The 23,446-nt window shown below is 35.4% G+C and overlaps 2 protein-coding genes across 4 annotated transcripts; both read right to left on the bottom strand.

The window, feature by feature from the left end:
• Window positions 1–1,552: 1,552 nt before the first annotated feature.
• Window positions 1,553–6,409, bottom strand: LOC107011812 (probable serine incorporator). 3 transcript variants are annotated; one of them, XM_015211466.2, is made up of 13 exons: window positions 6,206–6,409; window positions 5,099–5,369; window positions 4,927–5,000; window positions 4,607–4,766; window positions 4,484–4,508; window positions 4,264–4,353; window positions 3,750–3,921; window positions 3,607–3,680; window positions 3,111–3,183; window positions 2,714–2,785; window positions 2,506–2,639; window positions 2,248–2,321; window positions 1,553–2,129 (listed from the first exon to the last, which is right to left on the bottom strand). In XM_015211466.2, the coding sequence occupies exons 2-13, from the start codon at window positions 5,307–5,309 to the stop codon at window positions 2,068–2,070; spliced, it is 1,221 nt and encodes a 406-aa protein (XP_015066952.1). In that variant the 5' UTR covers window positions 5,310–5,369; window positions 6,206–6,409; the 3' UTR covers window positions 1,553–2,067. The 3 variants fall into 3 exon arrangements, with proteins under 3 accessions (XP_015066952.1, XP_015066960.1, XP_015066967.1); XM_015211474.2 differs by lacking the exon at window positions 6,206–6,409 and adding an exon at window positions 5,457–5,778 and having other exon boundaries at window positions 1,808–2,129; XM_015211481.2 differs by lacking the exon at window positions 6,206–6,409 and adding an exon at window positions 5,472–5,778 and having other exon boundaries at window positions 1,808–2,129.
• Window positions 6,410–6,939: 530 nt separating this feature from the next.
• Window positions 6,940–22,767, bottom strand: LOC107007972 (ribosome biogenesis protein BMS1 homolog). The gene is made up of 18 exons (XM_015206836.2): window positions 22,504–22,767; window positions 22,245–22,391; window positions 22,072–22,162; window positions 20,456–20,574; window positions 19,645–19,835; window positions 19,329–19,539; window positions 18,256–18,496; window positions 15,382–15,821; window positions 14,784–14,898; window positions 14,386–14,585; window positions 13,520–13,887; window positions 13,252–13,354; window positions 12,957–13,175; window positions 11,816–12,055; window positions 9,311–9,520; window positions 8,161–8,430; window positions 7,835–8,038; window positions 6,940–7,603 (listed from the first exon to the last, which is right to left on the bottom strand). The coding sequence occupies exons 1-18, from the start codon at window positions 22,636–22,638 to the stop codon at window positions 7,445–7,447; spliced, it is 3,663 nt and encodes a 1,220-aa protein (XP_015062322.1). The 5' UTR covers window positions 22,639–22,767; the 3' UTR covers window positions 6,940–7,444.
• Between the last annotated feature and the right edge of the window lie 679 nt (window positions 22,768–23,446).

Here is a 23,446-nt window from a genome sequence, read left to right as displayed (position 1 = left end):
GATTATATAGCGTGATTTTTGAAAAACATAAGAAAGAGCCCAAATTGAGCAACTTTTAGATATATCAAACATAAAAATCATATTTGTATGAATTACAAAATTGCGTGTCATAACAAATTTTATGTTTGCTATAAAGTTTTTGATTTGTATAGTTTACTAGATACATTCAATTCTATACCAATAGTTTATTTTTGTATAAATTCATTTATACATTATAGTAATTTGTATAATTACAAGTGTATAGATGAAAATATATGTGTTTGTATTTGTATATACACTTTTACCTCATTTTATACAAATACAGACACATTTTATACATTTGTATAAAATGGTGATTGTATACCGAAAATGGTTAATTATATACCGAATCAGATGACAAAAAAATAAAATATTTACTGCGAGTTACAAATAAAATAAACTATGACTATAATATTTAATTTAAATTAATAATTTATTATTTTATACAATTTTCCCATATTATTAGAGTCCAACTAATTTATATTCGCACTATTAAGTGTTTGAAGCCATATTTGCTAGAAGTCTCATACCAAGTAGTACCACCTACACATATCCTTATATATACACCTAACTTCTTCCTTCAAGAAAACCAAAAAAAAAGGGGCAAATGCAAAGAGCTCCTTCTCCTTTTTTATTATAAATACCACATATTCATTAATGCCACTTAACCATAATTAGGGAAAACAAGCTTAAAAAAAAAAAAAAAAGGACAATGGCAACCCCTTCTTCATTTTCCTTTGGCTCAACACTAGTCTTATGCATAATTTTTGCTTCCTTAATAGCACTAACTACTAGTAACTCCTTGGCTGATTTGTGCATCAAATGCCAGAGTCCAAGATTTTGCTTGCAAGTTTTTGGCCTTAATCCTCATAGGAATCCTTACCAGTTGACAGTAGAGGCAATACACTTGACATTTACAAACGCCTCCGATACAACCAATAAGATTCATACCTTTCTAGATCAGACCAACGACGAAAACTTGAAAGAGATATATAATTATTGTTTGAATTATTATGAAGCTTCTATTGATATTTTAAGTGATGCGGAGGAGCACTTGTTAAGGCAAGGTATATATGATACTTTGAGCAATATTGGAGCCTTTGTCCAAGAAGTTGGTTTTTCTTGTGAAGATAGATTTCAAGAAATTGTTGATGATTCTTATGTCTCCACTCTTACTCAGAGCAACAATAACATGAAGAATTTTGGTAGTATTATTATTGCTGCTGGAAATCTTCTATCTAATTCAACATCCACAAATAATAATTAGTATGTAATAAATGTCAAAAAGTCATTGAAAGAATGAGAATAAAGGGAGTTATGTTGTTGTTTTTTGTCTTTTTAAAAAAAATCACTTAACCATAATTAATTAATATATATTATTTTCGTATTTAAACACTTAAATTATAATAAATTAAATTGATTTGATGGAAGCGACACGAGGCGGGGCGTTTTAGTTATCAAATTTATGAATTAACATCTTTAGAGTTAAATAAAAAAAGACAATCCAGTGCACTAACTTCGGCTATGTGTTTGATCCAGAGAAGAGTCGAACCACAAAAGTTTATTGTACATGGTATTACCGTGCAAATTCTTTTGTGGCTTACTAACTATTTTTTCTTAACTTTTCCTTCAATATTTACAAACTATTCAAAGGATAAGAAAAGGTTAACCAACAAAGCTAAATAACAGTGACATCATTGTTTTACCCCTTTTCTTTAACCCTTTTTCTTTTTTGCTTTCATTTAGCTCTTAGAAAAGAAAAAAAATCAAGAAATTGAGATTCTGTAAGTTACATAAGCTATGACATTTACATGTATAAAGATCTGCTTTCCAGATACAAAGGGCTATGATTAGTCAGACTTACTTCCTCCGCTCCATATTCTATAGTGTTTTTAGCTTGGAGAGAGGTGATTAGACAGGATATTCGTTTTCAAATAGTGGATATGTGGAGACTTGCTTCTTTTTCTTCTGTTTTCGGGGACAGGCATGAAAACCACAAAGGCCAGCCATAAGAATTTGGAGAAATCTTAGCAATGTGAAGTTTGTCTGTCACACATTTGATGTTGCTACTTGCCTGCTTTTCCATATGATCGGAGCCACGAGCATCCATACTGGTAAATTTGAGAAATGTCGAAAGCATCACATTAAATGTTATAGATCCAAAATCTTTATAATCATACCACAGTTAATGATATTGAAGGTGGCCAAGTTTGGTAAGAAACAACTTACTGTAAACACAAACTGCAAGCCATTCATTCACTACCCTTACCCAAGTACTAGTCCAACCAACGTCTATCGTAAACCTGCAGATTAACAACAAAAAGCACTATAGAATAAGCATTTTGTTACAACTTCTATTGGTTCATTTTTCTTTCTTAACAAGTAGAAAGCAAGCATTTCAATTCCTGCCATCACTTCGAGCTGAAACCAAAACATATTATCGCCCAAATCAAAATTTACATGTTGTTTGAAGATGAAGGAACTTACTTCTTCATGGCGTGATTAGGATTCCATCCAATTAATAGCATTGCAAAATACATAGCTCCCGTCGCAAAGACGAAATGAAAGAATCCATAACCATATGGTACATCATCTTCTTCAGGTGCATCATCCTTCTTAAACTGTAACTAGTTTCTGTTAGAAATTTTTCTGATATATTCGGATTATTATGTAACTGAAAAGTATTGAGGTATACCTGAAAGCATTTTGAATCAATTCCAGTTGAAAATGTTGCGATGACAATTGTAAGGACTGCTACAACAAAGCTCTGTACAAAATTAAGAGTGAAAGTTTACTTAATTACATGTCGGAAAAGGGATATATTAATTCTAGTATTCTACTACACCACTATATATTTTGAAGTCTAAGACTCAAATAAGAATTCTAGCAGCACATTAGATACTTCCCCAAGATTATATAGCATTTGAATCTATAGGCTGGATAAAGCTTGTCCAAATTATTAGAACAATAGAATAATACTAGAATTGAACCTCTGCCAATTTTGACTCAAGATTGACAAACTAGCAAGACATAATGCTACGTGTTTAATGACTCAACGAACAACTTGAGTCATTTAGAGGTCGGAAACTTACTATGATGGTGAACCAGTCTCCTTTTCCAGTTGGCGATTCTGCTTTCCGGATGCATTTCTCCTCTGCAGGTTCACTGTAAGTACATAACAAGGAATTATAGCATAATGTGATGAAACCATAGATGACTAATTGTATATTGGCGCACTCTCAAGTGGAAGCTTGAGCCAAACGAGGATTCCTCAAATAAATGAAATTTATAATATTAAAACTTAAATTGTGACAAGTTTAAGTCATCTACTTCCAATAAGTTTGAGAATATACCAAGATATGCCAATTCTTACTTCAGGTTCTTAGGAGCATGGCTTCTCACTCAACGAATGACATTACTTATAGAAATTGATATTCCTAAAAGGCTCAAGTGATGATAGATAAAGAATAGTCAAGAAACTCTGTATCTAGTGCTTAGCCTCAAATTGCAGCCTTCTCTTTTTTGCACTCTTAATGAATTAAAAGAGAAGAATGCAAGGTTTACGAAAAAAAGAAATCCAAATTGTACCTTCTGATGGCAGACCAGCAGAGGAACACCACATATAGCCCCATAAAACCTGGAGTCAGGAAACCGGCATTCACCTGGTGCTTTGATCAATTAATATAAATTATCCCAACAAAAAAATATAAACACAAGAAACTCAGACTCACTTTGGGGTGGAGAGAAACACTGGTCATGAGTTGGAGGAGTACTAATGTCCAGGAGATGAAGAAAATATTAAGAAGGCACGATGGTTGAGGCGTATACCAAATGTACATTAAGATGATCCCGAGGATGCATATAACGTATGCAACTGTTGCAAGTAACATCATTTGGACGTGGCTGCAAAATGGTTTTATTTCCATTAGCACTAATCAACAACCGTATTAAACCTTCATAGGAATTACATAAAATGTAACATCACTGAAATGTACTGCATGTTCTTCTTCGATCTGAACTTTAGCCTTTTAATAATGATTCTAATTCAACGATAACAGTACTAGCAAGAGGAACTGTTCTATTTATAACAGTAAATAGCACGTGAACCATTTATCCAAATGAGTCGATAGCATCACAATGCACATACTTCCCTAAAATCTTGTCTAAAATACGACCCTATGCTTATATCAAGGTCTGCTTATCGTCAATCAAAATTTATGTATGAAGAAAGACTAAGCCAATTACCATCTCACAGCATATTTCTCTGAATGACAGAAATCGTTCAGCCATGTGATAAAACTGATTATACTTACAAGCTGGATTAGTAAAAATACCCTGCAAATGGATCAGAAACAGAATCAACGAGAGGGTAGTACACAAAATGTTAAGCTCAACCCTATTATCAAAACCAACACTAAAGTGATTGCACATGACGAAAGAAGCATGCTAGATGAGTTTGTCATACCCAGCACCAAAATGAGCAACCTGGCCTGTCCAGAAAACACAACATCATTCAGCAATTTATCATATACTGATAAAACTACATATGACTGACTTATTAAATCTGAAGTAATGCATCTATACTAACCATAGATTGAAATAATCTCTGCTGGAAGAAGAAAGGGTAGTACAATTAGAGAAATATTCATAAAAAGCTTGGCAGACCACCACCCTGAGTGCCATAATTCTCTGCGGTCATTTAATTTCGAAGTACCAGCTGTAGATAGGAACATGGCGAAATAGAATAGCTATAATGACCATGTTAAGGATTGACTCAGAAAATCAATAATTTCATCATCGAGCTTCATGATCATACAAAGCCATAAAAGTTTCAACTTATTACTATCATTGAGTAAATTTTACAACTAGCTAATTTGAATCAAATGGGATTAGAGATAGGTAGGATACAGAACATCCCAAGCTTACTCTCAATACTCCTTCTGCACCCATACAGTCTTCACCACCATTACATCCTTTAAGTCCTACAGGTATAGATATATACACCGTTAGAATCGTGTACTACAGATGTAGCACTAGAAATAGAAATCTATGGCCAAAATAAAGAATGAAGCAATCTTACTCTTCATTTCTTTCAAAATGCTATGGCCATAATCACGAACAGCCCAAGCTAATAAATTAGCAATGAGAAACAATATGGCGTAAAGATATCTAGCCATCCAAGGATTAGAGCCATGTCGAAATTGGTCTAACCAGGATCCTTTCTTGATCTTGCTATATCTCTCAATAGTACTTCCCTCCATTTCTTCTTTAGAGCCTTCAACTGTAGTCATGGCATTAAAGTACCAATGCAGGGGAAGTTGAGTTCTTCAATTCCTCTACCACCTCCCCATCTGCAAAAGCAAAAAATGAGAATCTTAGTAGCTCAGCTGATTGACTATCTGAACTCTCACTTTGTTAGCAAAAGCTCGATTTACCACCTTATTCTCTCCTACCTCATTTCCCCTTTCGAAAAAAAAAGGCTAGGATGTAGTGATCCAACTGAATTGGAATGGAATATAAGAAAGATTGATGTGAAATGCATGAACCAGATCCTGATTCTAAAGTTGTGTATAGGAAGCAAAGAAACTATTTCAAAACTGCTTTTATTAAAAATGATTTGAACAACTATATCGGCTATAATGGACCATTAACAATAACTTTAAGTTTGGTAAATCAAAATTATGTTAGTCAAATTTGTCTGCTAAAAAGCATCCTACTCCAATCATTTTGTTGGTATGAAATAATTTTGCACGAAATTTAAGAAAATAAAATTTTTTAAAAATGTACCAAACTATCAATTAAAAAAATACTACGTAATTGAAAAAACCATAAGTGAGATGTTTCGTATATCAATAGCAAAGTGAAGGTTGGCATCAATACGAAAAGAATAAAAAAGGCAGACCGAATTATTGAAATTATTCTGCCTTTCCATCCAAGAGATTAAATAAACAAAATCTCTTCCAATAAAAACACGTGCAACTCACGTGACAACTCCATTATATTATTGTCTTCTGTTTTCTGTTTTAGTTTTCCAAAAAAGAAGTTTGCTTGCGTTAACAGCAACGAATCTGCAAAAGAGCTCCTCCATTTTCAAAACACATTTTTCTTCTTCCCCTCTCAATACATACACACAAAAATCGTACAATAATATGAACAACTGCAACTTTCTATCATCACAATTACATACCCGGTAACAGATCGAGGATCGCACACGTTTGAAGCTGAAAATGTAGTTGATTCCAAATGAAAGAGTAGTTGTTAAACTAAATTTGAATGAAGAAGAAGAAGACAATGTGTAACTTAGTTTGTGTATGTTATAAAGAAGGAAAGTTTTGGTTTTTGGTTTTGATGGGAAACTTTTAAGACTCATTTTAGAAGAAGAGTAAACTAGAATAAAGTACTACTCCATTACTTGATCCTAATTTAGTGGAAATGGACCCTACACATGCTTCGGCGCATGCCAATTGAGCATGACTTCCTAAATAATTACTACTCTCATTTTTTTATCTCCCTAATTTAGATTAATTAAATATACTAAAATGTGAAGCTTTAAAAACTGAAAATTATTTTGTGTTGTCACAAGTATTGATTCATGTGTGGGATAGCTTTTAGTTAATAATTACTAAAATATAAATACCCTACTTTCCTATTTGGTAGGTTTATATTATCTAAGAATATTAAATACTAAACTCATATTTTTGCAAGCATAATGATTAGCTTGGTGATCATTTTGAATGCAACTTAAGATTTTACCTCAAGAAATGTAAGGTATTATTGAATTCTAGCTTAACTTAAATGCCACTAAGTTGAAGTAAAACTAATAAAATGTGAAATGTTTTGATGCTTAGATCCAAATGAAAAGTGTACAGTCTTTTTATATATATAAATATTAGAGATTATAAGACCAGTTCAACATCTACATAATAAGAGAACAGAAACTGAATGTGTACTTCAACACAATAGACTTGTCTTTAGCTCTTCTGTGTGGTTTACAAGCTATTGCACAAGGGCGGATTTACCCAGAATGCACCTGAAAGGGGCAGCAAGGTTTCCGGGAATTTCCAACAAAAGAACACAAGCAAAGCATTGAATTGTATATTCATGTGACTATTACATCTTTCTATAGAATCACCTTAATAAATAATAATCACTTAACTAAACTACAAAAATTGGCCAATATTTTCCATTTTGGGTTGTATAGACCATGGTACACCGCGAGGTTGTTGAGTCCAAGGATAGCAAACTATCCAGTGTTTGGTCAAACACGTTAAAGTCGCACCTCATCGCAAACTGATTACAACAAGTCGCCACTGATGCTGCAAAGTCGCCACTAAATGATATGAAGCCCAGTTTGGCAATCAATCATGCTCTCAGTTCGTCCAGCAAGATTGGCCCAATTATCCGGGTAGATAGAATTGTTTCAGGACTAAGTATCCCTGCGGCTTTTCTTATTCATTTTATCCTGCACACGGTACTTTTCTCGTCTCTCTTCTCTCCGTCGCTTCTTTGAGAGTTGCTCTTCCTTGGTCCTTTCTGTTTCAAGTGCTTTCTTCTTCTCATCATCTTTGAGCTTGCGTGTTTTTATCTGAAAAATGAATTTCAAACAATGGTGACTGTACAATTCATATCCAAACAGATACTGTAAGCTTTGACAATCAGTAAATTTATGGCACTGTGTCACTTAAGGGTGAATTATCCAAATAACTCTTCTAAGAACTTGTTAGCTAGTATTAATGGGCAAGTGATCACAACCTACAGCCAGGAAAGTACTAGCAGTAAAACCAAGTCTTAGCTGCTCCTGTTGGAGAGAGCATACCTTCTCATGCTGAATGAGTCTAAGTTTTTGAATATTAGCAAGCACTTTGCGCTCATGGGGTTCCATCACCACAGCCCTCCGATCTTCCAGGAGTGGTCGCTTCCGAGCTGGAGCATCCTTGGGCTTAGAGGCAAAGGGGAGACCTTTCTGTAATTGCTTGGGAATTACCAAGGGGTTGAACTTTTTCCGCTTTCGTTCAATTGGCTGCGGCATCAAACAACATAACAAGCAGAGAGGCGTCTGTCAGCAGGAAGAAAAAAACACGACAAAAAGACTTCGAATGTAATAATTAAGTTATTAACAAACGTTGAAATAACATGTTTCACCTTATATAATGAATCCTTGTTGACAGGCACTGGTAGATTATGTTCTCTCCTTAATTCAGCAACTGTTTTCATTCCTCGCCAAGTTTGATCACGCGGCTGTAATGCTGTTGTCAATGGATTGTAGAAGGAAGGAACTTCAACTTGAGTCCAAGCACGCAAGAAAACAATGTCACTCATAAGGATCTTATCCTCAAATGTGCATCTAGCAATGCCTTCTTTGGCACTCCCACCCTTCTTCTTGGGTTGGTTACCAATCTCTTCTTTAGCAGCCTAAGATTAACACCAACAACAGAAGTAGGGAAATGAATTAGGAAACGACTAAAACCATTCCAAACATAGAGAACTGTTTCTACTACATCTTCACAACTTTCTGTGGTAGAATCACTTTGCAACATGCACAACCTTTGGATCATCCTCCAAACAACGAGACAAATACTGTTAAGAAAATGTCAAGTCTATGCTACAAGTAACAAGAACCACAAACTAGTGTCCATGGATAACCCATAGGTATGGTGAGAAGAGAGTAGGAGGAAACCCTGAATAACGAGCACAAGCAGGCAGGCAGGCAGGCAGGCATGAAGACCTCTTCCCCACCCCCCAGTGCACATGCACCTTTTTCTTTTTAAAGAATTCATCTTTGTTGTGTGTAAGAGCATGCTTTATTAGAACATTTTAAACTAAATATCTTATGGTCAACAAATCATCTTTGTAATGTGTAAATGCATGTGCTTTGTTAGAAAATTACATACTAAATATCTTATGCTCAGCAAATCAACACCGCGTAACTTTTCTATTCTTTCTACAGATGTGGTCAGAATCTCAAAAAATAACATTTCATACTGTTTATCCCTCTGATCAAATGTAGTTGGATACCACCAGCATGCAATTTTTTAAAATTGCGTTGATCCCAGAAAATTAGTATAACTATTTAATCTTGGATTGATCGATGGTGGTTTAATATTTAGAGAAAAAGAGGGAATGAACATGAGAAGTCAGTATCTAGATGAAGTGACAAGAAATTATCTTCTTCCCGACTTGATTATATTGTCTAAAGTCCTGTCAATTTACAGTCAAGCACAAGTATCCCTAACTAGAAAACCAGGAAGCAAAGTGAGACAGCAGTTAAATGATACCCAAAGTGGTAAACTACCTTTTTCACTTGCCCACGAATTCCACTAACAGTTCGAATAGCAGCACCTTCAAACCTAGCTATTTCAAGATCTGAAGTGAACATGTCCTTGATAAGTGCTGTCTTCTTGAATATTTTACATGGGTGACCAACTAACTTAATCTTTTTGACTATTCTTGCTGCATGGTTGAACTCTAGCACAGTTGCAGTCGCAGTGATTCTAAAGGATGCCTGTAAAAGTATAAAGACAGACAAAAGGTAGAACAATCAGCACAGAGGCAGGATCAGAAATCCAAGTACAAAGAAGAAGAAGAACAGTGTAAAACAGTATAGCAACTAACAAGGGAAGCAGTGCAAAGGCTACGAGAACAACAAAATAGTGTGATAATATCAACAGAATAAATATCAAAACAGGAACTACAATAATATGACCACTACAAAAATAAACACCAACAAACCTAAACCATCAAAGCAAAACAATCCTCCAGGATCTACTAGTAACCTTTTACCCTAACTATGCATCCTCAACGCCCTCCTATCTAAGGTTCATGTCCTCAGTAACCTTAGAGTTGTGTCATGTTCTGTCTCCTCTCCCAAATACTTCTTCAATCTACCTCTACCTCTCTTCGTGCCTACTATAACCAACTTCTCACACCTCCTCACTAGGGTGTCTGCGCATCTCCTCTTCAAATATCCAAACCATCTTAATCTAGCTTCCCTGATCTTGTCCACCCGTAAGGCCACTCTCGCCTTATCCCAAATATCTTAATTCCTAATATTATCGCTTCTTGTATGTCCACACATCTTTTGAACATGGAAGTTGTTGACTAGCCAGCCAACACTCCGCCTCATACAACAAAATTGGTCTAACCATCACTCTATAAAACTTACCTTTAAGTTTGCTATATTGTTATCACCAACAAACTCCAGATGCAAGCTTCCACTTCATCCACGCCGCACCAATACGATGTGTGATATCATTGTCGATGTTCCCATTTCCCTGAATTATAGGCTCAAGCTGCTTGAAACTATCTTTCTTAGGGATAGCCTGTGTGTCAAGCCTCACTCCATGCCTGCCTCTTGCATTGTATTACTGAATTTGCACTCCAAATACTCTGTTTGGTCTTTGCTTAACCTGTACGCTTGAGACTCTAGAGTTTGTCTCCATACATCCAACCTAGCATTATAACTTCGCTGCGCATTTCATCAATCAGTACTATGTCATCCGCAAACAACATATACCAAGGCACCTAATCTTGAATGAACCGCGTCAATTCATATGGTAATAGTAGTTAACAATGGTGGTGGAACAGATAATTATGCTGATGGTTGGCAATATATAGTGGTGACTAGTGGTAGTGGTGGTTGTGTAATGGTGATCGGTGGTGATGATTGCAAGTGCTGGTGACAGTTAATTGTAGAGATTGGCAGTGGTGTTGTGGGTGAGGATGGTGGTTGTGACGGGTGGTGATTAATAATAGAGGGCCGCAGCAGAGGTAGTTGGCAATGGTGAGTGTATTTTAAACATTTTGGTTGGCATAATATGTTCTCTATAAATTGCAGAGATAGTCTTACTTTATTTGTTCCCTGAACCTTTAGACTTATTCTCTCTAGGGAGCTGATATATATTTCTTAGCACTTAGTACTCTTCTTTTCTGCATATACTAAATGTCATCAATGAAATCAATCAACTCATCAAAAAAAATTTATTGATATAGCGTTAGGTTACTTTAATATTTTATTAATTTTTAAAAATGAAGACAAGTTTTATATATTCAGTTGTTGAGAAAACAACAGTCTTAACTGTAAAGTATCCATATCTTAATACATCTTAGTATTAAGATGTGTATTCAGACTCAAACATGTAAATCTTAATACACATCTTGACATTTAGATACATACATCTTACTCTTAATAGAAAAAACAAATAAGGCATAAGGCATATTTAGAAATGAAAATGGCTAAGCACAAAGCCATGAAATAAAAGGAGGCAGTAAAATGTTTTGTAAATCAAGCAATAAGTATTTAAAGGAGACTACAATCTAGTGAAGACAAATGAAATTGTACTAATGGATGATTCTTCCAACTACGAGTAAACATATGGTTCCCAATTAATTGAAGGAAATTAGTTTGGCTTGCATAGCTAGGCCTTTTTTCTCTTTTCTTTTTTGAGAAACGAGAAATCCACGGGGGCCAATAGTGCAGAACAGAAATTGGTGAATAACGGGCCTGCTCTCTCCACCCTTCTCAACTTATATACTGGGTTATTGTTTATAGCAAGTTTGAACCCGTGTTGCACTCTTACTTACAAACCAAAGCCCTGGGGGTGCTTGCATTGCTAGACTTGTAAAGTTAAGACTTCCATCTATAGGAAGAAATGGGGAAATGGACCATAACAGGTTAGCTTTGTACTTGCTGAATGCATTCCCACACAACTTTACAGAGGCCCACCTAAATACAACACCTTACCTAATTGTTTGACAAGTACTTAACAGCAAACATAGGCAACTAAAAGTGACAACTTACTTGATTATTTGACAAGTTCTGGACAGCGATCATTCCCGTGTGTGGAGGCACAAGGGGACCCCAAAACATTGCCAAACAATGCATGTGTTCAGGAGTGTACTTGAGCATACGGTGACGGCCATTTTGATCCTCAATGGCATAAATAGGTACAGTTTGGTAGCGCCTCCAACCAATAGAAACAATAATTGGATCCCTAGTCTTCAGCACTTTCTTGTGCCACCTGTGCCGCTTCAACCGAACCTGAAAAAAGAAGAAGATAGTTTTCATCAGTAGTATTGGGATGAAACTATGCACTCATCTGGAAAATAGAAATTAAGATTATTTATTCCCAAAATTTGACTTCGTATAATTACACATCATAACAAGGCATTAACATTGACCAAATAAATTACACCATGATGCATTAACTTTTATGGTCATTTCGTTTATGCAAGTGTCTTTTCTTTTTTCTATTCACGAGTCATGCTAACATACTACATAAATGCATGAGAGGGGCAGAGCCTCTCACCTCCTTTTTCTTCAGTACTATCTAATATACTTGCAGATAAGCTGTTGAGAGTAACAGGGACTACCAGTCAGGGTATTTTAAGCTTACTACCATCACATGTTCAGAACTATTCTAGTTAATGGGGGGTTTGCTTAGAACAGGGAAGTTTACACCTAGATTAAACTCAATAAAATAGAATTTTGACAGAATCTTATTTTCAGTAAACTATATCTTGTTAATCAAACAAACCTAATGGACACGCTAGTTCTTCCTGGGCAAACTAATAGCTTTCTTTCGGTAAACAAAGATGATATAGACTCTCAAAAAATTGTTTCAGGTTGCACTTCTCTCTTATCTTATGACCGTATCTGAGCAGTCTGTTGTGTTTTCTAGCATTCATAATACCATAACTATGTTATGGCCTCTCTGACTGGGAGTTAATAATCCATCCATAGTTCACAACTGATAGCTTACAGTAAAATGAACAAGTTTAACTCATTAATATATCGTAGAGAAGAGACAAACTTCTAAAGAAGTGAATACTAGTTCTTTCAATTGTTTACAAAACCAACAATCGAGTGTTTTCATTGAATATCCATTTTATGGGTAAATAAACAAAAAAAAAATTGGACATAACCAAAGAGGAGCTTTTACCTGCATGTATCCAACATTTTCTTCTCCAAGTGCTAGACCTCCGAGAAGAATCGGATGGCAAGGATCAAAATATTCAACCATTTCAGAGGGGACATCGTGAACTTCTAGTCTAAGATAAGTTCCTGTTCTGAAGCCTTCTATCTCTATCCGAGTGGCCTCATCAAGTTCATTTAGTGCTGCTAAATTCACTTGTTTCTGAAGCTCTACCTCTTCCTTCAACTGTGAAATAGGACATGATCAACTATAGAGTAAATGCATCCCACTTTATGTTTGACTGAAATTAACCAAACCTTACCTTATCATAGTACCCATTTCCATCAGCTTGACCCCGATGAGACTTCGTGTCTGGTTTAATAACCTCGTCCTCATCCTCATTGGAGGAATCCGACCCACCATATGTACATAGAAGTTAAGGTCATAAAACAAATTGCAAGGACAACAACAACAACATACCCAGTGTGATCCCATCATAGTTAGGGCAGAGAAAATATTTGATGATGAATGAAAGATGACGGGGTGGAGTGGATGGAAAAGGAAACAAAGATGAGGTGACAAAAGGATATTGAGAATCAAATTTTGCACGAAGTGCCAATTTCTTTAGCCTGCGCTCCTCAACTGCTGATTCATCATCCATGCGGATCATATCATTAGTTCCAGTACCACCTGCCTCATGGCTCTCATACTTCTGACCTGTTTCCAAGTCTTCAAAATCACCAAACAGATCCTCGTCATCCTCACCAACATCATCATTACCATTGACATCCCTTGAGCCACCTCCACGTGCTGTTTTGGACCAGCCTTTGCTGACAAACCGGAAACGGATAGTTTCAATTGATTCTTGAATCCTCCAGTCAATTTGACTTGAAAAATTTACAAATTTGGAGCAGTCCTCAGCATCAATATTATCATCATTCATCTGCTCTTCGAGTTTCTGCACAAGGATATGCAATAATTTGACAAAGTCATTTCAACTCCTACCAAAATAGTAGTGGTAAAATAAAAAACAACTACAACAGCAGAAGAGCTATAATTAATTGCAATGAGAATGCTTTCTTTTGGTCCCTCCACATGACTATCATGTCCTCTACTACAATGAAGTCATTTTGATACTTCTACTGCATACATTTTTGGTTACAAAGTAGGAACAAAACATTTTGAAGATATTATCACAGTTCTCAAAATCAAGATACACTCAAAATACTAGGTAAAAGACAGACGTGGTAGGCACGTGATCGAGTAATCCCTCTCCCCATCTTTTAGACTAGAGTGGATGGATACTCTGAAATTGTAATAAAGATTATTATAGAAAATGATTCTCATAATACATGTTTCATCTAATTGACACGCAATGTGCTTAGCTGGGTATCACATGGACCAAAAGCAAACTACTGTGGAACCAAAAGCTTTATTATTTGATGAGCTGTTAAACCTTTGTTCCTTCCCCTTTGGGCACGAAGAACTCAGTATCACTTTCATCATTTTCAGCGCCATGCTGTCGTAACTCAGCTTTTGTAGTTGACTTGGATTCGGATGCCCCATATACAAGCTGCATAAGATTAACATTTTGGCGATTACGTGTCCTTTCAGACAGAAATTCTTTCCATCTTGAAGCATTGCCCATGTCCTCTTCTACGAAAGGAAACAAACAAAGACTCCATAAGAAATGAAAGATTTGGAGTAATTAGAAAAGGATTGGAAAGAAAGCGAGCTACTTTACAGCAAGTTAGGAACTTCATTTACTCCTAGGCCAAGAGGATGATGAAATACTATATGGAGATCAAACAACACAGAGAATGATGTCTGTACTAAAGGAAATCAAAAACCTACCATTTGTATCAAAATCATCGTCATCCCCTGAATTATGATAAGCTTCATTTTCCTCATCAGTGTCCTCTAAATCATCATCTTGTGCATCCTCTTCGACATCTTCTTCACTATAATCCTGGATTTAATGATATAGTATAAATACAACATATACGCATATCAAAGTCCAATTCCACCACACGGTGAACCAGGACATACAAGAGCGTAACTTTTGGGTCAAACTTAAGTTCAGAGCATATATGTGAAAGACATAACAACTTATACAAATTAATGTGAAGAATAATATGCAGGTGAGGTTTATATAAATATTGGAAAGGGGTAATTTATGAGTTTTAAAAAGCACTACTCTTCATGCAAAGAACCTCTGCTCCCCAAAAAAACCTGGCACAATGGCCAGCGACTCTTACATAGGTGGAAAGCAACAGGTTCATCAGATTTCTCCAAATCGGAAAGGAAAGAAAAAAAGGAGACACAAGCATTCCTCCTTAATATTCTGGTACAGATAGCTGTCTACTTGTTTTTATCCGCTATACACAAACACCTCATAGACAAGATGAGGCACAACGAGGTCAGGAACTAGATCGGAATGTCATTGGCTTACCTTTTCATCAAAATCATTATCATTATCAAAGATAGCTTTTCTTCTCATTCTTCCGTCATGAAAATCAACATGTTCCCTGAAACTACTACTCAATCCTGGGTGCTTCTCTGGTCCAATATTATTTTCTTCCTCAGAACTATCATCCGAGGTGTCATTTGACTCCTTAAGATGAATACGCTCCAACTGTAGTGGCTCCAACTCATTCAAATCTTCAGCATCATTGTCCTCATCTGATCCATCGCTGTTGGGTTCAAACCCAGACTGATCTCGCTCCGCAGGCACCAAATCATTAGTTTGATCAGCTTTAGCATGATTTGCTGGGGATGGATTATGTTTTTTCCCAAAAAGAGAAATAAAACTATTTTCTAACTTCTCATCGATCGAATATTTCGTGTTCTGAAGTGATTTAACTAAAGCCTCTCCGACATCATTGCCCTTCCCTGAGATCAAGAGGATAATACTTGTCAGTTGGAAAATGTCTTGCAAAAAGTTGTGACCCAAAAAATAAAATAAGAACATATAGCATGTTGGAAAAGGTGATCTCAACATCCAATATTTTCTTTATCCATTATTAAGAAAACTACTCAGAGCCCGTAATACTTAAAAATACAAATTACCAGAGTTCAGAAAAAAAAACTAGTTGTAGATCCATGCATGACACAGGTGAGATTTTTAATTATTAGTCTATGCAAAAAAAAAAAAAAAGTGTGCCTACATAATCCTGTTCTTTTATTTTTTTTCACGCATTACAAATGTATGGACCATTTTTTCGTAATAACATGGTAGGGAGGTGACAGTAACATAACTCAATTTTTCTTTTCAATTGGTCAGCTTAGTGAAAATGCACAGAATCCAACAAACTTCTATCGATCATAAGGTTTTTTTAGAAACTACTATCGATCATAAGATTAACAACGACCATTCCTGTCCCAGCGGTATCTAAGCAATTGGTAAAAAGATGTACCAAAATTTTACAACATATAGGAGTTCTTAACAACTTCTAACATCATCTAAGCAAATAGCACTCCTTCGAATGCAAAAGAGAGAGATAGACTGAACATAGAGGAAATGGATGACACAAACACCAACACAAGAAAAGATTTCATAATCAACATGTGGTCTTATTAAGTCGCTTGAACAATAATAAGTAAAGTTCAGCCAGAAATTATGATGAGTAACTGATAGGGATGGAAGGAATCCAGAGCAAAGAAAAGGAAAGCAACGACATTCAAGCCCTGCTAATTGGTAATAGCAGCAAATTTTAAAGCTATAGCTGTTTATGAATAAGAACTTACCAATTCAAACAACAAAAAAAGCTATAACCAAAAGATAGCCAGATGCATATCACTTATCTTGCTGGACTAAATAGGGGAATGTGAATTTCCCATAAGCTAAAAAAATTTGTTCACTTTATGCCAATCGGAAATCTATGGCCAGTGCTATATCACCGAACCAAGGTAGAAGGGGGAGATGGGTCAAAGACATCCTTCTGGGATGATAAGTGGAATGGGTCTGTTCCTATGAAACAATTGCATCCTGAATTGTTCACTTTATGCCAACATCAACAGGCCACTGTGGCCACAATGTGGGCTGACAAGGATGGAATTTGTTTCTTAAGGAGGAACCTTCAGGATTGGGAGATAGACAAAGTGGCAGAATTTCAAGATTCAGTAGGCTCTTTCAGCAACCTCACTGAAAAGGAGGACTTATTAGTTTGGCAGAATGATACCAAATGTCAATTCTCAGTAAATTCAGTTTATAAAGAACTCAACAAGAATAGACAGGAGATGGAATGGCCATGGAAGATCATCTGGAAACCAAAAGTACCCTACAGAGTAAACTGCTTCGAGCCTGTTTGGTTCAGCTTAAAAGCTGGTCAAACTGACTTAAAAGCTGGTTTTTGACTTATTTAGCTGTTTGGCAATACTCAAAGTAACTTATTTTAAGTTAAAAAAAACTTATTTTAAGCCAAAAGTTAAAAGCTGGGGTAGGGGTGCTTTTTTTTTTTAGCTTATAAGCTGTTTTAAGTTGACCACATTTTTATCTTTTTGCCCTTAATATTTTTATACAATCTCCAAATTACCCACATAACCCTAACATCTCTTTCTTCCATTTCTCCCTTTTCACGTTCGGCATAGCAACTTCTGCACTTTTATCCAAACGCATAACTGCTTATTTTAAAAATAAGTTTCAGCACTTTCAAAAGTACTTTTTTAAAGCTGCTTTTATTAAGCCCATCCAAACGGGCCCTTCATGTGGTTATTGACAAAAGAAGCAGTTTTGACACGTGAAAATCTAAAAAAAAAGAGGCTATCAGTTGGCTTCGAGATGTAGTTTATGTGGAGAACATGCTGAGCAAATTAACCATCTTTTTTTGCATTGTACATGGAGGGAACAATCATGGAGAATGTTCATCTGTCTAAAGGGGATAAGATGGGTGAAACCAAGGAGCATTAAAGGAGTCCTGAGCAGCTGGAATAGAGATGGCAATGCTTCTGACAAAGAGAAGAGATGGAAACTTATCCCGACATGTATTTGGTGGACAATCTGGAAAGAGAAAAACAGCAGGAGTTTTGAAAAATTGGCAGAATAGCTTCCAGTAGATCAAGATGGACTGCTTAGCTCTTTTCTATTTTTGGTGTAAACAAGATATATTAACTAGGACAGAAGATATCTTTGATGTGCTAGATTGTTTATAAGTAGCAGTTTAGACTAAGACTATTTTATTCTATAAGTTGTAAAACTTTTGAAGGGAAACTATACTTTTGTTGTAGTATACCTGTGGATATATAGACTAAAGTTACCAGTTTCAAAAAAAAATGGAATTCGTTTTTAAAAAAATAGGTTTATAAGAAACAGAAAAAAAATATTTACCTCTGCGACCCCCAACAGCAGCTGTTTCATCAACCTTAGAGAACTGGACAAAGTGATCATTTATGTTTATATACACAGCATCCTTATCGTAAAGAAGATCACCCAATCCAGACATGGGGGCATAAAACAGCTTTTCTTTGTCCCTTAGTCCCTTCTTCTTGGCAGCAGATGGTAGAGGGCATGGATCAGGTAATGCTGTTATACCTGCTAAACTATAATCACCAACACCAGCAATATGTACCTGGTCATATTGTGAAAGCAGCTTTAGGATATGGAAAAGGGAGAAATAAACTGCTAAATCACTAGCTGAAAAACCATATTAAAATAACTAGATATAAATAAAATGAAACGGTCTTCACATGAGTCATTATACAACTCGTGAGTTTGTATCCCAAAGGCCTCCATCTTTCCCGATCTTCTCAACTTTGTTATGAAAGAGAGATAACTTGTTCCCTTTCAATAGTACATCGAACAGTAGAATTCACAAACTCTAATTGTTGACATGTAAAGAAAATATTATTCACAAGTTAAATAGCCTAGCACTAAGCTAATGTTGGGCCCTACAAAAGATACACTGTGCAAAATCTACAAAACATTGACAAGAGTCTAATTTTTCCTCCTCACATATGATGACAAGTTTACACCAAAAAGGCCAAAGGTCCATACTATACGCAAAATTTCTAAAACTAAAGTCAAAATTCTCTACATTAGCCACTAGATATTTGAATGTTAAACTTGATGATTTTCTCTAAGTCATCGAACCAGATCTGTGGTATTATCACTCTTAAAGTTCATCTATTTTTAGCCCGATAGCGCCAACCAACACTCCATAAGATGTTAGGCATATTGCTATGCCATCTCTCAAGTCTCAGCAACTATATTACTTTCAATTGACCTTAGAGGGTGCAAGAACCTTTGCTTCTATTCCTATAAACAGCCAGTTCATAGCATAATCAGAATTTTATTTGACATGAATTAGTACTAAAAGTTATTTTTTGAAACTGTAGTACTAAAAGTTATTTCCCAACCAAATACAAGAAAACTACAAGAAACAAAGCATTCACATTACAGACCTTTGTTCCTTTCTTCATATTACATCCACGAAGATAACCGTACAAAATGACATTTCTGTCACACTTGTTGTCCATGCGCACTTTTTCAGGGGGAGTTACATCTTCAAATCGATCTACAACAATGTAGGGGTGGGACATGCGCCAGGATAAAGGAGGAAACTTCATGACAGAGATAAACCGAGCAAGATTATGCACTTCACGTTTAGAGTACCTACTCATTAACAAAAAATTGTTTCAGAAATTACATAGAAATATTACATTATATCAATGTAGCATGCTAAACATGTATTTTCAAATATGGAAGCCAGGGACTTACTTTTCATGGATGAGACCAGACAAATAAAATAACTTAGCTCCATCATATATCTCAGTCCAAAATCTATGCTTTAACCGTTGCTTCGTCTTTCTAAGCTTCTTAACATCCTTGAACTGGTCGAGATGTGTAAGAACACCCATAACTTTAGGAAATCCATGATTTTGCAGTATATTAAGGAATTCAAAGGTCTCCTGCAAAATTAATTAAACCAATCACAAGGTCTACCAACAAAAAAAATATCAACCGAGAAATTTTCATAGAGGAAATAAAGTTGGCAGAAATCACCAATAAATGTGAAAGGTACTAAAGAAAGAATATAACACCCTCTGTGTTACCTTGGTAACAAGATGGAAGCATGCAACAAATGTCAATTTTAATATAACCAATTAAGTTTGTGTAAGGAATCTAACTGATACTCCCTTGCTATTCTGTGTGAGAATCATGATAAAACACACCATTAAATAACTTAACTAGCATATTGAGTTGATAGTGTTAGAAGATAACACTGAAAATAGTTGTTGAAAGTGATATAGAGTAATAAAGTATTACACTTTCTTCAAGTACTAATATTTTTGCATGTCATGAGAAAAGGCGAGTCAAATAAAATGGACAAAGAGGATCAATTTGAAAGACAAGAGGAATCAAAAACTTGTGTTAATGATAATATTTGCATATAATTCAATCTCACGTAACTCGCTACGATAACCCACCCTTAGACTAGAGTAGCTGCTAAATATTCAATGAGAAAACGCAAGAACAATCTTATGCTTATCCTAAAGAGTCTTTTTTCTCTTAAGAATCAAAAGCGCACCATTTCAAAGCCATAGCTACCGTCAATGAGAAGCAATGCCAAATCCGCAAACTTTGCCACATCAATCATTCCATTGATATCATTTGGACACTCTATAAACTGCAAACGTCTCTGCTTACCTACAGTGTCATAAATGAATTAACAATAATTTTCCAATGCCAAAGATCCAAGTAAAACGCAATAGAATAAAATTATGTCAATACTGCATATATAGCTACTCTTCTAATTGATTAAGTTGACACTAACTTTAGGACATCAAAAGGAAAAAAAATGTCTTCTAGATATTATCAATAATGTCAAAGACGAAAGGCATAGAAAAGCACCAAAACGTGCTTTATGGGATATATTAACAAGGCTCAACTAAATACAAACTAAATGGATAAAGATGCAAAATTGATGGAAATTAAACGCTGCACATTAAGTTTACATATTTTGGATAAAGACCATGGTAGTTCAAGTTCCACTTAATTTTTTTTTTTAGAATGAAAAATTACATAAGTTCCACTCCGTTTCTGGTTAAGTTTTTAAGTTCACAATGCAATAGTAACTAACTCTCTAGTAAAAAAAATTTAATTCCCTATTCCTAGGGAGTAGTGACTAGAATATTTCCATCTGTCAGAGTTTCCTTAACAGTTCACACTAAATTGATCCAGCCACCTTAATGATTTAGAGTCAACCTCTAGGCAAGATTAAAGAGTCTCATAATTAACCTAGGTTTTGTGTTGAATCGCCAACTAAGAGCTTCCACAGAAACAGCACTTTAGCAAGGCACAGCATTCAGCCTACAAAGTGCCTTGCCTACCGGGCTTAAGTGCACATTTGACAAGACCAGTTACTAACATATTGCAATAAAGCAGAAAAGCATATCCTCAATCACGTAGCAAAAAAACAAAAAGAGAAAAAAAGTATAGCTAGAAAATACAATTTGACAGTATATATACATATCAGAGTCAGCAACAGCATCACAACCCCAGCGGATTTCTCGGACGCGAAACCAAGCACTCACTGTATGCCATATCCCAACTGATTTTGGAGGCATGTCTTGCTTGTGGAGAACTAAATATAATGTCCAAACCCAGTAAAAAACAGCCAGCTGAATTTATTCTAAATGCGGAGTATATTAAGTTGAAAGAAACCCAAATGAAAGTAAAATAACCTCCTCCACAAAACGTCTTTACACAAGAAAATTAGCTTCTTTCTTTTATTTCATTCATTAACCTTGAAATGATATATGGATTATGTGCTAAGGGGAAGAATTAGGAAAATTTAATTATGGTCTTTTCTAAAGTAGGGAGTCCATCATTAAAGCCTACCATTGTAATTGAAATGAGGAGCAGGAAAAGGATAAGGAACAAGAAAATTGTTATACTGTAAGATGTTAAATGAATAACTTCCACAACCACCCAACACCTCCAGCATATTTGATATTCTCTCTACCTCTTTTTGAAGGAGACAAAAATCACAATCAAGACGAAACATGAGAGAAACAGAAACCATCAAAGATAATACCTGAGATGTGATCAGGTGAATCCATACTTTCTTTCTAATACTTCCAATTATTCATTTATGGACTCAGCTAACCGGAAAAAGGAACAAGGTGGGAAGCCAATCCATACCTGATACTATAGTGATGGGACCTCGAACTTCAGGTAAATTTTGCTTTGTATAGTGCTTCACGAGAGACTTAATTAACAGCGACTTCCCAACCTATAATAGCATAATCCATAAGAAGATCAAATCTAAAACCCAATGAATGACATCTAACCAAAACAAAACATGTGAAATCAACCTTGGGAGGTCCCTGCACCACAATTACATATGGAGCTGGTTCACCAGTGGACCTATCAACTGTTGGGACATGAAGCCTCTTCTGCTCCTTCTCTGTTGCTCGTGCTTGCAATTTCTTTGCTTTCACAGTGGAATTAAATGCAAATGCCTACAAATTTTCATAATAAGTCTCAAGAAATTACTATTCAAGAAATCTTCATAAAAGTCAGGCATATAAAGAACAAAAAAAGAATTGCACGAAAAACTACTATTGAAGAAACCTTAGGATTATGTTGTTTATTGTTTTCGTCGGAAGCACCCTTCTTTTTCTTGTCGGACTTGGATTTTTTCTTGGCGGTAGGACCGGATTGACGTGACCGGTGAGATTTGTGCGACTGTTCTCCGTCGATAGCCATGGCAGACAGAGAAAAGTCTCTGAACAATTCGGCTTTCTGGGTTTCCAACTGCAACCCTCAAAGGACTAAGAACATCGTCGGCGGCGAAGAAGAAGAAGAATGGGTTTAAAGGGTTTAAGGGTATAGTAGCGCAGCGAACTGTTAAAATATGGAGTATTTTAATAAGGTTATTCCGTTAATTTTGATCTTTAATTTTCATAATGCACAAAAAGAATATTTTAATTATCTAACTTTTAAATAAATAAACACATGATTTCAACAAGATACAATATATGTAGGACAAAAAATGACATGTAGAATGACACATAAGACACGTGTGTTTATTTGTTTAACTTTATACAAGTTTAAGTCCCTATTTGTCTACACCCAAAGTTAAAGATCATAAATGTGATCCAAAACCAAATTAAAAGATGTATTATGTTTATTATATACTCATAAGTTAGCGGTGATTTGTAATTTCGTAACTTAAATTATACGAAAAATTATCATTTTTCTATCACTATCTACTGTTAGTCATTTTTTGTTTATTAACCTTTCTTTTAATTTAGAAAGTGTTTGAAAAATATAAAGAAGTGTTTAAAAGAATTTAGGCAGAGAATCTTTTAAAAAAATCAAAAGCTAAGTGTCCCAACTCTAGCTTTTAGCTTATAAATTACTTTTAAAAAATTGATATATTTTCATAGAGTTTGAAATAGATTATACATTGTTTCACCAATTAATAAGTTTATATCAAATTCAAATACAGCTATATACATGTATTTTTACTATTAGATACACTTTGACATAAAAAATACATAGGGAGAGAGGC

The sequence above is a fragment of the Solanum pennellii genome, chromosome 1 (assembly GCF_001406875.1).
Source record: "Solanum pennellii chromosome 1, SPENNV200".
Lineage (NCBI taxonomy): Eukaryota > Viridiplantae > Streptophyta > Magnoliopsida > Solanales > Solanaceae > Solanum > Solanum pennellii.
This window is presented reverse-complemented; position numbering and strand designations above follow the sequence as displayed.